General features: G+C 36.4%; 1 protein-coding gene across 2 annotated transcripts in view; it reads right to left on the bottom strand.

The window, feature by feature from the left end:
* BUB1B (BUB1 mitotic checkpoint serine/threonine kinase B) overlaps nucleotides 1–15,854 on the bottom strand; it is an 86,497-nt gene that overhangs the window by 29,420 nt on the left and 41,223 nt on the right. For both annotated transcript variants that reach the window (XM_088797139.1, XM_019725498.3), the window contains exons 13-21: nucleotides 14,091–14,151; nucleotides 13,870–13,972; nucleotides 9,772–10,046; nucleotides 8,527–8,660; nucleotides 8,097–8,237; nucleotides 7,667–7,767; nucleotides 4,709–4,858; nucleotides 3,254–3,396; nucleotides 530–701 (exon numbers count right to left, since the gene is read on the bottom strand). In XM_088797139.1, the coding sequence (XP_088653265.1) occupies nucleotides 530–701; nucleotides 3,254–3,396; nucleotides 4,709–4,858; nucleotides 7,667–7,767; nucleotides 8,097–8,237; nucleotides 8,527–8,660; nucleotides 9,772–10,046; nucleotides 13,870–13,972; nucleotides 14,091–14,151 (1,280 nt within the window). The remainder of the gene's footprint in view (nucleotides 1–529; nucleotides 702–3,253; nucleotides 3,397–4,708; nucleotides 4,859–7,666; nucleotides 7,768–8,096; nucleotides 8,238–8,526; nucleotides 8,661–9,771; nucleotides 10,047–13,869; nucleotides 13,973–14,090; nucleotides 14,152–15,854) is intronic.

Genomic DNA, 15,854 nt, shown 5'->3' with positions numbered 1-15,854 from the left:
TACTGAATTTGCATGGATTCCACCTGTGATCTAAATGTGGCTCATACGACTAGTCCAGGTTCATGCTATATATTTAATCAGCAAATGCCGTTATGTCCAGAGCTGAATTACAAGGGAGTTTTTGTATATAATGCCATCATATAAAATACTTTACATTTGTCCTAATGTTCTTTTTATATACATTATTTAATTTAATCCTCACAACAATTCGTATGTACATAGAGCCAATCGTTTTCCTTATTTTACAGAGAAGATCACAGAAAATGACTTATAAAGATTACATAGGTAAGTGGTAGAAATGACCCTGAAACATAGGTTCCTGAGTCAGTCATGTGTCTGCACGTGTATGGTACACTCTTCAGTTTTGTGACAGAAAAATGGTACATTTTGCTTGACTTGATGATATTTGAAATCTAGGTCATCTATTCCAGGAGAGACAATATAAGTAAACACTAGCTTTCATAGCTTATTTAGATAAGAAAGATTAAGAAACCCTCTCCCTATTTTCTCAGGCTTGTTTTACACTTACCTGGTAGGGAGAAGAACAGTTAGCCAGGATCTTTTGTCCTTCCAGGATCTGTACAGTCCGAAAGCCGCTGAGGGTAAAGACGTCTGGCTGTACCCTAAGGTCGACACTGTAGGAAAAGTCCACTATGTTCAAAGCTTGATTGTTCTTATTACAGTCATATGGATCGTGGATTCTAAGCCCAGATTTAAGAAAAAGAGATATTAAAAATAGGCCATGAAAGAAGCTGCACAGCTGGTCTTATTAAAAAAAAAGAAAAAAGAAAAAAGAAAAAAAGAGGTACTGCAGGTGTGTCTTAGCTATGTCAATGGCTCCCTCCAGTGGTTAGTTTTGAAAATGCATCTGTAAGAGCAGTGGCAATATCCACCCAAGTGGGGAATGTCAAGATTATAGTTTAGTGACACATAGTATTGTATATCTAAACCATAGTGTATGGTCACCATAGAACATTTATCAAGTTTCCATATTATGTAAAGTAAGTACTGGAAGTACAGTGTAGAACTCTGCCTTGTACTGTACACATTAACACATATAAAAATAATGATGTTATACACAATTACGATGGAGGAAATTAAGCTTTTACAGGGGTCACAGCCCTTCTTGTTTACTATTATAGATTAAGCGTTCCAAATGTTATTCAGATTCCTCTCTTCCAGAGTTTAACTGAAAACTCTATAAGGTTGGTTTTTGGTAAAGTGCTACCTATACTGTAAACTATCCTGGTTCTATTAAACTAATAACATATTCTATCTTACTCTTATTCCAACGTTTATTTCCTTAAAAAACAACAAAAAACTCTGTAACACTAATTGTCTACTGATTATTTTCTTTGGGTTTATCTATTCCATGCAACAAAGCTATAATACTATCCAAAGAGACACAGGAACTATTTGTGTGAGAGGAAAGAATGGATTGTTTTTGTGTTTCTTTTGTCTCTCTGCTTTTCTCAGTTATTTCCCTCAAAGCCCTGACTGACATCACTGGCAGGCCCTACATTCCTAAATACGTAGGCTTTGAGTAACCCCATCACATACTTCCACATCACAGAATGATTTATTTTACTTTAAAATTTATATTTGCTCCCATTTTTCCTTGGCACAAGATGCAACCATTTTGGGCATCATAAAACTTAATTCCCAGCTATTTTTAAAACTTGGGAGAGGTAGGGAAAATGTTTCTTAATAAAAAGAAGGAAGGTCTCCTAGCTTTCTAACTGGCCACTCAATGTAACCATGGGTAAGACATTCAATTTTTTTTGGATCTCATTCCTCACACACACACACTGTGTGTGTGTGTATGTGTGTGTATTGCACTAAATGATTTCAAAAGGCTCTTTCAATTCCTTGTGAATCTATATGAAATTCCCTATCAAATTTGATAAGTTGTAACAAAGTAAAAGGCAATGTCCCTTTTCCTGGAGTCCTCTGGTGACTGAGAGAAGGGATATCTGAATACATAGCACAGAAATTCCCCTCCTTAAAAGGCTTAGAATATCCCTTTGCTTACAATTTCTATAGCCCTGAGAACTTTAGCACTATCCTCTGAACTTTCAGTGTGAAGTAGGGTGAAAATAAAAACTATACCTGGGGTTCTCACATTTGGAAACACATGTGTGATTTTTGGTGGTCACAACAGCGGGGAATATAATTTGTATTTAATTGGGTGGGGTGGGGGGAGTTCTGGGAAAATAGAGATATAAAACATCCTGAAATGCTTGCAACAGACTTGCACAAAGAATTCTCTCATCCAAGATACCTATAGTGCCCTGGATGAGAAATGCTGCTATATTATGCTGGGGAAGACTTTAGGATTCTGCTATCTCAGGAAAGAAAGTGGGACGCTCTAGTTCTTTTGGTTATAATTGCAGAAATACATTGAGGGTTCTTTTAATTTTCTATGCTAACTATAATTTAGAGTCTAATTCAGTCTCCTCTTACAGATGAAGTAGTCAGAAGTGTAAAGAATGATTGCAGCTTTTAGTTGTACACCAATGACCTCAGAGAAAAAGTTAAATACTTACCCAAGGTTGGGGTAGACACAGGATTGGGCAGACAAAGCATCTTTAAACCAGATCGCTTTATTCAAATACCATGAGACCAATAATCATTAAAAGGGTGTGATGGTCCTTTTCATAATACAAAAATTGTGGGATGTCTTTGCATTGTTCATGCCTCAATGTTTTTTATATTTTCTCAGTTCTTAGTATTTAGGCTTCATTTCTTATTTTATTCTCTGCATTCACCCCTTGAACCTGATGGCTAAGCCCCTTTTCTTGGCATAGTTTGCAGCTGTACTCTGGTTTTCCCCACTCCTCTTGGCAATTACCTCAGTTTGGCCTGACTTCAGGTTTGGCCTTTGGAACTGAACAGTGCCTCGGTTTCACTAGCATTATTTGCTAGATCTGCACTAGTCCCACTCAAAGGAAGACTACACACAATCTACTTCCCATTTCCCCAAACATTCGTGTGTTATACCTCTTCTTGACAGGAATCATCACAATACTCAGAGGGGTTAATTCTTTTTTCTGAATTAATGTATTTCCTCAATGTGTTTTTTTCTTTGAATTCGTTTACACTATTTCCCATGATTATTGACTTTTAGATAACAAATATTCTCTTAACATACTGTGTTCATCAATATGGCATTTCTCAAAAGGCAAAAGAAAATGGCAACTATCCATGTGTAAGAGAAAGGTGACAGAATCGTAAGAGAATGAAAAGGACTGACCTGTTTCTAAGAATCAGACTCCTTGGACTCAAGTCACCATGGACTATTTCTGCTTTGTGTAGTTTCTCCACTATTGTCAAAAGGTTATAAACAATCAACACTGTTATTTCGTGGGTAATAAATTCACTGTGTTGAAAAAGATCCTGGAAAAAGAAGGAAAAAAACCTCACTATTTCTTACGTTAGTATGACTGTACTTAAACTCAATACCTTGCTAACTGCTGCTTTGTACTCTTCCCTGTTGTTCTCTATTACAATGTGGGTTCCTATGTAGGTTGGGTCTTGCCCCAGTTTTAACAACACTGCTCTCCTGTAATATTATTTGTGAGGATTTAATGAAATAATGGACTAAGTGCATCAAGGATGAACCTGGCCCATAACAGGTGCTCTATAAAGGATAGTTTTAAAATACCCTTATTCCAACCATTTTAGAGAATTCATATTACCATCAAAACATGCAGCAAAACCTAATATACTAAGAACATTCCAAGGAATAAAACGATATATTGTGTTTGTGTTCAAAAAGTAATCCAGTCTGTGAGGGGGAAGTATAGACAAAATAAGAGTGGCAAAAACAGACGTCTCCACCTCGGGTTCCCACTCCTTATGCAAGGAGTTTGGAAGTCGCCATTCTGTCCTAACAAAAAGCTGAACAGACTGAAAAATCAATAACTCAGAAGAAATCTGTAAGCATCGGGGACCTCCATGCTTTTGTGAGTTTTACATTTAGAAGCTAGACCAGGTTCGCTAAGTAAATATCAGAGAAAAATTTCCCTTGTGCTGCAGCAGGGGAAGGGGAAAAGGAACCATTCTGAAACAGTCCCGAGCACGCTGCTCTTCACAAGGCCTGCACTCAGGAAGGGAAATACCCAACTTGAGCCCTCTCTAGCCATTTTATCCCACGTAAGGGGCAGAAAAACAAACTGAGAAACACTTGTGAAGTTCACAGTGCAAAGACATAGCCTCACTATAAACGAACATAAGTCACAGGATTCTAGAACCTCACACCTTACCTATCACATTACTAAAGGCCTATTTACAGCAGTTCCTTTCACCATGTCTGGCTGTCAAGAAAAAATTACAAGGCATACTAAAAGGCAAAACCACAATTTGAGACAGAGCAAGTATCAAAACCAGACGTGGCAAGGATGTTGGAATTATCAGTCCAGGAATTTAAAACAAGAGTGGACATAAGCTGATGATGATCACAGTTAGATGATTTGGTAATTGCACAATTCTCTTTACTTTCGTATATGTTTGAAAATTGACACACTAAAAGTTAAAAGAAGTTCTTGGTCAAAATAACTTAGGAAAAGAAAATGATCAATGCTTTTAATTTATAACGAATTGGACTATTTATAGAAGATTAACTGGAATTTTGTACTATGTACTAAATTCTTTTGCTAAGCGGAGCACAAATCTCTCTACTTGAGACATGAAATTCTATGTTTCAAACCTGAAGGGTGAAGCAGTTTATATATTGGTGCCAAACAATACAGCCATCTTGGTATTGATAATAGCTGCACAAATGATCACACTCCTCATTTAAACGTTCCCTTAACTTGAGGTTGATATAAAAGTCCCATGGGACAGTTTGAGAAGATACCTGTAAGAGATTATATTTTAAAATAAGAGCAATTAAAATCTATGGTTGTCATTGGCAGATTGAAAACATTCCCTCCAAGCCCTTCCAATACCCCAACAGAAATAATAGTAAAGGGATGTTTTAAAAAGCATCTATAATAAAGGGCACAGCAGCAACAAATTCTGGAAGCTGGAAAGAGACCACTAAGAGGTAAAACCCACTTAGCAGACCCAAGGAAAGTTGATTCCAGCAATGGAGAAAGCTGAGAGCAACCAAATTTATACCATCTGTCTATAGTATAAAACTGGTAGCACCAATTACCTACAGAAGTAATGGTGAAAGCAGAGCTAAAACAGGAGCGGTGGAACTGTTAAAGAGGAAGTTACACCCCAGATTCTCCCTCCTCCTCTTATAACCCAGCCTGGCAACTGCCTCTCTTCCCCATTCCAGAACACCAGAAGTTATTCCTAGAGAGTATAAAACAGAAGGGCTCTGGACTAGAGGACACTATGCACTGTTGAGGGTGGAAATACCATATAGAAAAGAAGAAAAAGCTTATATAAGGCTTGACAATTAAGTTCGCGAACTTGTTGCAATGATGTTGCTAACCTTTTTTGATATCAGAGGGATTATTCATTACGAGTTTGTACCAACTGGACAAACAGTTAACCAACAGTTAACCAAGTTTACTATTTGAAAGTGCTGAAAAGGCTGCCTGGAAAAGTTAGACCACCTGAACTTTTCGCCAACACTTCATGACTCTTGCATTATGACAATGCACCAGCTCACATGGCACTGTCTGTGAGGGAGTTTTTAGTTAGTAAACAAATAACTGTACTGGAACACCCTCCCTACTCACCTGACCTGGCCCCCAATAACTTCTTTCTTTACCTGAAGATAAAGGAAATATTGAAAGGAAGACATTTTGATGACATTCAGGACATAAGGGTAATACAACGAAAGCTATGATGGCCATTCCAGAAAGAGTGCCAAATTGCTTTGATGGGTGGACTAGGTGCTGGGGTCAGTGCACAGCTTCCCAAGGGGAGTACTTCGAAGGTGACAATAATGGTATTCAGCAATGAAGTACATAGCACGTTTTCTAGGATGAGTTCGCGAACTTAATTGTCTGACCTCATTATCAAATGTTAAGATGCACCTTTCTGCCCCTCCATTCTCCAGACTAATTTCCCCACCCAGCTTTCGGGAAGCTAGCAGCCAGGATTATATGCATGAGGCAGAAAATTAGAAAAGTTTTCTCTGAGGGATCTGATCAGCTCAAATGAAAAGACCTAAAAATTGGGGGTTTTCTAATAAAATCGCCAAGTGAGATCATCCTCCAGTGAGTCCCACAGCTGTCAAGGTCCCTCCATATACAGAGCTTTCAATTGGTGTTTAGAGTCCTACACTTAAATATGAATAGGAAGCCAAAGACTTGAAGAAAGCCTCTAATATGAAAGACAAATCCAAACAGGAAACAGATCATGCAGGGAGAAAAAAATTTAAAGCATCATAAATATAGTCAGAGAAATAAAAAATATTCCATCTTTGAAATGAAGAACAGAATGCTACAAAGAAGAAAATTCTGAGAATAAAAGCTCTTGCAAATTAAATACATGACAAAAGAAATGAAAAACCCAGTAAAAGACTGAAAATAGAAAATAAAGTTGACAAAACATTTCAGAAAGTAAAGCAAAAAGACAGAGATAGAAAATAGGCAAGATTTTTAAAGACCTGTTCAGGAGACCCCATATCCTAATAAAAAGAACTCTGAAATGAGAGAACAGAGAAGACTGAGGGGAAGAAAACTGTATTCTTTGAAGAAAATTTCTTAGAAATGAAGGAGTTTCCAAACTGAAATGGCCATTGAGTGCCTAGCATATGGGCAACAAAAGACTTTTACCAAAGCATATTAATTGTGAAATTTCAGAATACTGGGGACAAAAATAAGATCCTGCAAGGACCCAGAGAAAAGGGAAAATAGCCTCACATAAAGAACAGCAAGACTTTAAAAGCAAGGTTAGAAGTCAAAAGATAATAGAACTCATCTTCAAAATTCTAAGGAAAATAGTTTTAAACCTAAAATTCTAACACCCAGCCAAACTACCAATCAAGTAACGATGTGAAATAAGGAATTTTCTGACATGCAAGGTTTCAAAAAACTTATACCCATGCATCTTTTCTCGGGAAGCTACTAAAACATGAAGGCTTAAACCAAGAAAGATGACAAAATGGGATCCAGTATCACTGAGCATCCAATATAAGAAAGAGGTAATGTGAACCCCCTAGGATGGTGGTGAATGACAATTTCAAAGTAATACACTGTGTGTGTGTGTGTGTGTGTGTGTGTGTGTGTGTGTGAGCGAGCACACAGCCATGGATGCACACGTGTTTGCTAATGCTAGAATATAACTACTGTGTTTCCCCGAAAATAAGACCTAACCAGAAAATAAGCCCTAGCATGATTTTTCAGGATCCCCTGAACATAAGCCCTAATGCGCCTTTTGGAACCAAAATTAATATAAGACCCAATCTTATTTTCAGGGAAACAGGATAGTTCAGATTGGAGAAGGCCAGAAATTTCCTCAAAAAGATAAAATTAATAGAATACTTAATAGGTTTGGACATATTAAGAGACTTACACAATAGTTTATTTTTGATATCTGATCCTGTCATATAATGGTAAGCGATTTCTTGATGCATCACTGACTTTTCGATAAGGAACTTATAGACTATCCAAAGGATTTGATGGTACCATGGGGCCACAGTTACTGCATCAACCCACATTATTTATACAAGGCAATTGAAATGACAAAGAATCAGTCCCACCTTTATTATGGTTAATTCTGCAGAGTTTCTTGGTGTCACCCAGAATAATTTGTAATCTTCACATATTAGGTATTCTTGTTTAATGCAATAATCCTCATTACCTGTTGAGAAGGTTTGATTCCATTTAAAAACCACTGGTATAGTATAACCCCTAGCTTATACTTCCTGGGGTAAGGCCTTAAAGGAACTTTCTATTTGCCAGTTAGTAGTAGCTAGAACAGTTTTCAAAATCATTTGTTAGAAATTGAAAGAGGGGAAAACAGGATTCCAATTGTTACTGGGACATGAACTTATCAGTGTGTCAACTTCTATAATGCTGTTTCTTCCAATTTAGAAATATTTACTGGGCACAAGCATCAAGCTCAAGTACAAATAATCACTAATTTGTACACTGTCATAACCAAAAGGACATCCATTCAATGTTACTTACCTAATTCAATTTCCTCCTCTGTTTCCAACTTAGGCATTGGTCTATCTTCTACAAAAAACTCTGCAGAGGCACTCAGCTCTGGCAGGGATTTTAGTAGTTGACTGCGATACTGTGAACACCAGGGTGACTGAACAGTGTTTTCTGCGGGGGGGAAAAAAACCCATCACCCAAAACACCTAAAATGAGTATGACAACAGGGGAGGGGAAAATAAACAAGATTTCACGATGAATACTGTTAACCTAACAACACTCATTCACCTCAGGTCTTTATGATACCATACTCAGTTATTATTAACTTATTCTAGAAATTTCACAATTTATGGGAACTTTTCTAGAGAAGAAAAACAGCTTAGTTTGCGAAGATAAATAAGTATTCACTAAACATGGATGTAGACATTTGCTTGCAAGTAAGTGGTATATATGAACTTACCTGCAAACTCATTAGTAAGCTCTAGTTTCTCAGGAATTTGAAGACATTTGATGGAGGAGGTGCTTGCAACTGAGGCAGAAGATCCAGACAACCCAGAGGAGTGTGTGGCCTCCCGGCTGTCCTCAATAATTGGGCTGAAAGAACCACAAATGGGTCAATCCTCATAGGGAAAATACTGGGGGTACCAAAAAAATGTATACACATTTTAAGAGATATTAACACTTTGGTCAACATTGCTCAAGCAGCAGTTCAACATAATCAGAAGTGTCTTGACGCTGGTGCCACTTTGAGCACCTTTTGTAATTGCAGAAGTCAAATGTGAGTTGTACTCATCTTTCGTTATCAGTATATATTGATAACAGTTTTTTCCTTTCTTAAAATGTGCATACATTTTTTGGCACCCTCTGTATATATGTCAACTTACATAATCAGAATCTAGGTAACTTTACCCTGGTTGAAAAGCAATATCTAGCATTAAATTTCTGAACTTATACTTTATTTATCTAATGTATAGTAAATGCCTATTTACATCTATTCTAAAATACTGAGAAAAACTTACTAAGACACTATCTTTCTTCCTGTTTATTCCTTCTCTGGAGTTTTTACTCTGCAATAAGAAAAGGTCAAGAAAGAAAAAGGGACACCAACATTGCTAGCAAATATGATAAAAAATATGTTGGAGGAGAAGTTTGAAAATGTAGTTTTAAAAACACAAACTGGAAAATTAAAGAATGTTTCTGAACTGGAATTAGTTTATATTAGACGACTTTTAAATATGGATAGATCATAAGGCTTAGTCCCTGGATCTCTGTGCCATTCCTCACACCTATTCTTTATTAATTTCCACCACTCTATCAAATGATACTTTAGAAAAAATACACTTCTAGTTGCCTATTTGAAATTAGAATCAAGTTATTCTACCATTGTTTTAAACTTAGTATCAAAGGGGAAAAAATGCATCCTCTCTCCTAATCAGGTACACTTTGCCAAATGTCCTCAAAGATACCATAATCCTCCTGGGCCTTAGTCTCATAACCAGCAAAATTTACTTCTTCTAACCCTCATATTCAAATCAATTATTAAGGCCCACTGACACTTTATCTGGGGGAGCTCTACTGTCATGTAAAGCACTTAGCATAGTACCTGACAGTAAAAGCTTGCTAATAATTGCTATACTTGATAAGCACACACAGAATAAGAGAGTATTCAACAGTCTGGTTTGGGCAACCAATAAGCACCAGTCACCTCAGCTTCTTGATGCTGAGAGCTGGATTGTAGATAGTACCACAAGCAGTCTGTTGGTCTTCAGAAGTCTTCACATCCAGATCGTCTTCCTGCAATAGTCTCTCAGGATCAGAAGGGATATCCTTCAAGGATATTATCTCATGAAAAGGAGTGGATACAAAACGAGCTGCTCTAGCAAAGTCACAAGTGTCTTCTGGGTTAGGACAAATAGTCACATTCCTGAAACCTGTGATAATAGCATCTTCACTCAAGGGCTCAATTCCTGTAAATTCATCCTGAAATAAAAACCACGTAAAGTTTAGCTGAAATATTTCAATAAGCACATTAATGTCCTATCCTTTTTACTTAGAGAGACATTTATTAGATAAGTGATTTTCAACACAGGGTTCAGGGTAGCACATCAGAATCTCTAAGGAAACACAATTTAAAAAAGCAGATTATAACATTTGAGGAAAAAGGTTTTGTATCATGAAAACAGCAAACTATATTTCATCAAAAATACACTATGAGGATTCTCCACACAAAGGAAAAAAAAATACTGGGCAACAGTTTTTTTCTCCAACCAGTTTCACCTAAGTAGAGGACTAATACTACTTTTTGTTTGGCTTTGGCCTAGAAAATGTTCTGATGATCTGCTATCCTCCCAGCTTTTAAGCGGTCTACTTCTATGCCAAATACTTAATTTTTATTTTATTTCTTAAGGTAATTCACAATCATGGTAGAAAATATGAAAAATAAAGTATAAAAAAACCCACATTTAAAATATGCCTTTGTTTTTAAAAGTTAATACATGTATATGGTTTTAAAAAGCCAACTAGTTTAAAAGGATATATAGTGAAAAAGTCTCCCTCAGGCACTTGACACAGCCCCCGCCCCTATCTCCACTTCAATTACTACTCCCAGAAGCAACTGCTGTTACCATATATATCTGTAGGTACAAGCACAAGCATATTCTTCACATTTAAAAAATAGGTTTTAAAAGAAGTGAAATTAAAGCATATATGCTAATACAGTTGACCCTTGAACAACGTGTGGGTTAGGGGTGCTGACCTCCATGCAGTTGAAAATCCTATATAACTTCTGACTCCCCAAAAACTTAACTTACAGTCAGCCGTCCCTTGGTATCTGTGGGAGACTGGTTCCAAGACCCCCCCCCCCCCCCCCGTGGATTGGAAAACTGGGGATGCTCAAGTCCTTTCTATAAAAGGGCATAGAACAATGCATAGAGTTCTCCACATATGCGGATTCCCAACCACGGATTAAAAATACTGTTTGCAACCCACGGTGATCCATGGTTGGTTGAATCTGTGGATGTGAAACCCAGGGATATGGAAGCTATTTATTTATTGAAAAATATCCGTGTATAAGTGGACTTGTGCAGTTCAAACCTCTGTTGTTCAAGGGTTAACTGTATATATTATTCTTTCTCATATTTTTAGCCTATTTTTTGTGCTATTAAAAATTAAAAACATGACGGTCACACTGTGGGGTCTATCAGAAGACAACCAATTATTTTAGGTTATTCCCTGTTTTTTATTATTATAAAACTTTCAAATATCCTTGTACATGTAAATCTTTAGGAATATCTTAATTTTCTTAGGAATAATTTCTAAGAGTAGAATTATCAGGTCAAAAGATTATGAACACTAAGATTCTTTCTACAGGGGCGGCTGGATGGCTCAGTTGGTTAGAGCGTGAGCTCTGAACAACAGGTTGCTGGTTCGATTCCCACATGGGCCAGTGAGTTGTGCCCTACACAACTAGATTGAAAACAATGAGCTGCCGCTGAGCTTCTGGAGGGGTGGCTGGATGGCTCTTAACAACAAGGTTGCTGGTTAAATAATCACATGGGATGGTAGGCTGCATCCCCTGCAACTAAATATTGAAAAAGGCGACTGGACTTGGAGCTGATGTGCCCTGGAGAAACACACTGTTCCCCAATATTCCCCAACATTTATGAGAAAAGAAAAAAAAGATTCTTTCTACATATTGCCTAGCTGCCCTCAGAAAGATTGTACCGCTTTATATATTTACCTGCAGTATACAAAAGTGCCGATTTCATTTAACCCTTGTAGATACTAGATATTGATTTTCTAGGTTATCAATTTGACATATACTTTAAATTTTTGAGTCAACATAAGTAAATAGAGAAGTACATATAGAAGAAACAATAAATATGGCTAAAAATTATTAGATTAAAGTAAAACAGTATGTATAGTCTAACAATACATTTTATACTATTATTTTAGACATTTTAAATATTATCTTTTTAGGGGGAAATAATTATGACAGGTACCTATTAACAATTAAATACAAGTAAAAGGTTTAAAACCAAAAAACCAGATTGACTCCTTTAGTAATTCAGTCCATCCCTGAACAGCTGAACCTAGAACCACTACTTCCAAATCCAGCCTATCTATTCATCATGTTCTCTGGTGCTATTCTCAAGAACACAATATGTAATTAATTATTCTTCTACAATGTTATCTTTTCATAGCAGTTAGTGGACTATCCGAATTACCTGGGAAAGTATTTAAAACAAACAAAAATACATGTTTAGACTTGATCCCTGGAAATTCCAATTCAGTATAGCTAGAATTCGGCCTGAGCACCTTCAGTAATAAATGGCTCCCTAAGCAATTCTGGGTTGCTGGAAATTTTCTGTATCTTGATCTGGGTGGAGATTGCATAAATATTCATACATGTAAAAATTCATCTAGCTGTACAATGAATACTTATGCAGTTTACTGGGTGCAAAATATACCTCAATAAATAGGAAACAAAACATGTTTTAAAAAAGTACCTTCAAGTAATTCATTGCTTAGGATGTGGAGAACACTGCTTTAAATCTTTATAGCTACTCTTCACATCTCATCTTAAGTCTTAAGAGTAAACCTATTCAATCCTCTTCAACCTCAAGACAAGTTTCTAGATACTGGTTTGAATAGAAGGATGATTTTCTTCCTTAAGACTTTAATGAAATGTCACTGATAAAGGTTATTTACTTTGATCTGAATGTCTACATGGGGTCTTTTTACTCTAATAATGTCATGTCACCGGTCCATAGTAGTTAAAATAGGACATTACTAAAGAAAAAATGGTTGGTCCACACAACTTTTCCATTGCCACAGAAAGCATTTTATATAAAAGAACAAAGATCGTTTGTCACGTTGGTTTAAAAAAAGTGTTCTAAAGGCTTTTAAGACAGTAATTTTTTTTCCCCACTTAAAAAAATTGAGGTATAATTCACACAACAAAAAGTTGATCCTTTTAGAGAGGACGTTTCAGAGGTTTTCATCAGATTCACAGAGTAGTGCAGCCATCACCACTAACTAACTCTAGAACGTTTTCATCTCCCCCAAAAGAAACTCCATACCTATTAGCAGTCACTCTCCCTAATCCCCTGGAAATCCCTAATCTACTTTCTGTCTTTATGGATTTGCCTATTCTGGACATTTCACATAAATGGAATCATACAGTACGTGGTCTTTTGTGTTTGGCTTCACTGAGCAAAGTGTTTTCAAGGTTCATCCATGTTGTAAGATGTATCAGTACATCATTCCTTTTTATGACTAAATAATATTCCGCTGTATGGATACAACAATTTGTTTACGCATGCATCAGTTGATGGACATTAGGTTGCTTCCACTTTTTGGCTATTATGAACAATGCTATGAATATTCACGTACAAGTTTTTTGTATGAACATATGTTTTTAATTTTCCTGGATATAAACCTAAGAGGGAATTTCTGGGCAGATGGTCATTCTATGTTTTACATTTTGAGGAACTGCCCAAGTGTTTTTCAAAGCTGCTGCACCATTTTTAATTTCCAGCAGCACTGTATGAGGTTCCATTTTCTAACATCCTAACCAACACTTGTTATTTTCTGTTTTTTTTCGTTATAGTCATCCTAGTGCCTGTGAAGTAGCATCTCACTAGGGTTTTGATTTGCATTCTCTGGTGACTAATGATGTTGAGTATCTTTTCACATGCTTATTTCAAGCCAGTAATTTTCATATGAACCCTAAACTTTTGTGAGAACTGAATGAAACAATCTACTAGTCCCTTTATATTAACTTAGGAATACTGTTCCTTACACAAACATCTGGAGACACATCCTCATTTGAGGTGATGCTTTCTGAAGTTTTGAGAACTGCAAGGGGTCTTCGTTGGACTGGAACTGGTGGGGGACCTGCAGGACTGGAAAATGACAGACTTTATTTAGCCATTTTTTCCCTGTTGACATAGATAACAGTAACCCCTCATTTATAATAACCGAAAAGTTTTCAGTGTCAAAACAAAACAAAAAGCCTCAAACCTGATATTCTTTTTTTCTGAAAGAAGAAACTCGTCAAAAATGGAGAAAGGAGTACTGGGACCTATAGAACAAGAGACTAGATTCATACTCTTAAAAGTAAACGCTCTATTCTTTAAGACAACTAGATCAAGTAATATTTTGCATTGTTTGAAAGCAGAAAGGCACTCTTTTTTCTAACGAACAATTTCACACATATAAAAGTAGAGATCATTTAATAATAATTATCTAAACACAGATGGATGATCTTGTTATATCTTTATTCCCTACCACTATTCCCCAAATCCACCCCAACTCCAGATTCTTTTGAAGCAAATTCAAGACATCATTATCATTTCATCTATAAATATTTCAGTATGTATTTCTAGAAGAGAGGCTCTTTTTAAACAGCATAATCTTAAAACATGATCATATCTATAGAATTAATTTCTGAGTATCAAATATCCAGTCAGAAATTTCACATTTTAACAAAATTTTTCAAAAAGTTTAAATTGGAAGGACTGGGTCAAAGAAGAAATTAGAGGAGAGCTCAAAAGATACATAGAAACAAATGACAATGAAAATACATCCTACCAAAATTTTTGGGATGCAGCAAAAGCAGTTTTAAGAGGGAAATTTATCTCATTACAGGCCTATCTCAAGAAACAAGAAAACTCCCAAATAAATAACCTCATGTTACACCTCAAAGAACTAGAAAAAGAAGAACAAGTAAAACCCAAGGTCAGCAGAAGAAAGGAAATAACAAAAATTAGAGCAGAACTAAATGAAATAGAGAACAAAAAGACAATAGAAAAAATTAATGTGACAAAGAGCTGGTTCTTTGAAAAGATTAACAAAATTGACAAACCCTTGGCTAGACTTACTAAGATAAAAAGAGAGAAGACACTGATTAACAAAATCAGAAACGTAAAAGGGGAAGTTATCACGGACACCACAGAAATACAAAGGATCATCCAAGAATACTATGAAGGACTATATGCCACCAAATTCAACAACCTAGAAGAAATGGACAAGTTCTTAGAAACATATAGCCTTCCAAGGCTGAACCATGAAGAACTGGAAAATCTAAACAGACCGATCACCAGTAACGAAATTGAATCAGTCATCCAAAACCTTCCCAAAAGCAAAAGTCCGGGACCAGATGGCTTCACTAGTGAATTCTACCAAACCTTCAAAGAGGATCTAATACCAATCCTGCACAAACTCTTCCAAAAAATTGAAGAAGAGACAGTACTCCCTAACTCATTCTATGAGGCCAACATCACCCTAATACCAAAACCTGGTAAGGACAGCACAAAAAAAGAAAACTACAGACCAATATCTCTGATGAATACCGATGCAAAAATCCTAAATAAAATTCTAGCAAATCGAATACAACAATGCATTGAAAAGATTATTCATCACGACCAAGTGGGGTTCATCCCCGGGGCACAAGGATGGTTCAACATACGCAAATCCATCAATGTGATACATCACATAAACAAAATAAAGGACAAAAATCATATGATTATATCAATTGATGCAGAAAAAGCATTTGACAAGATACAACATCCATTTATGATTAAAACACTTAATAAAATGGGTATAGAAGGAAAATACCTTAACATAATAAAGGCCATATATGACAAGCCCTCTGCAAATCTCATAATTAATGGAGAAAAACTGAAGCCCTTTGCTCTATGTTCAGGAACACGACAGGGATGTCCCCTATCACCTCTGCTTTTCAACATAGTGTTGGAAGTCCTTGCCAGAGCAATCAGGCAAGAG

The sequence above is a fragment of the Rhinolophus sinicus genome, chromosome 3 (assembly GCF_057876585.1).
Source record: "Rhinolophus sinicus isolate RSI-liver-muscle chromosome 3, RSI-T2T, whole genome shotgun sequence".
NCBI lineage: Eukaryota > Metazoa > Chordata > Mammalia > Chiroptera > Rhinolophidae > Rhinolophus > Rhinolophus sinicus.
This window is presented reverse-complemented; position numbering and strand designations above follow the sequence as displayed.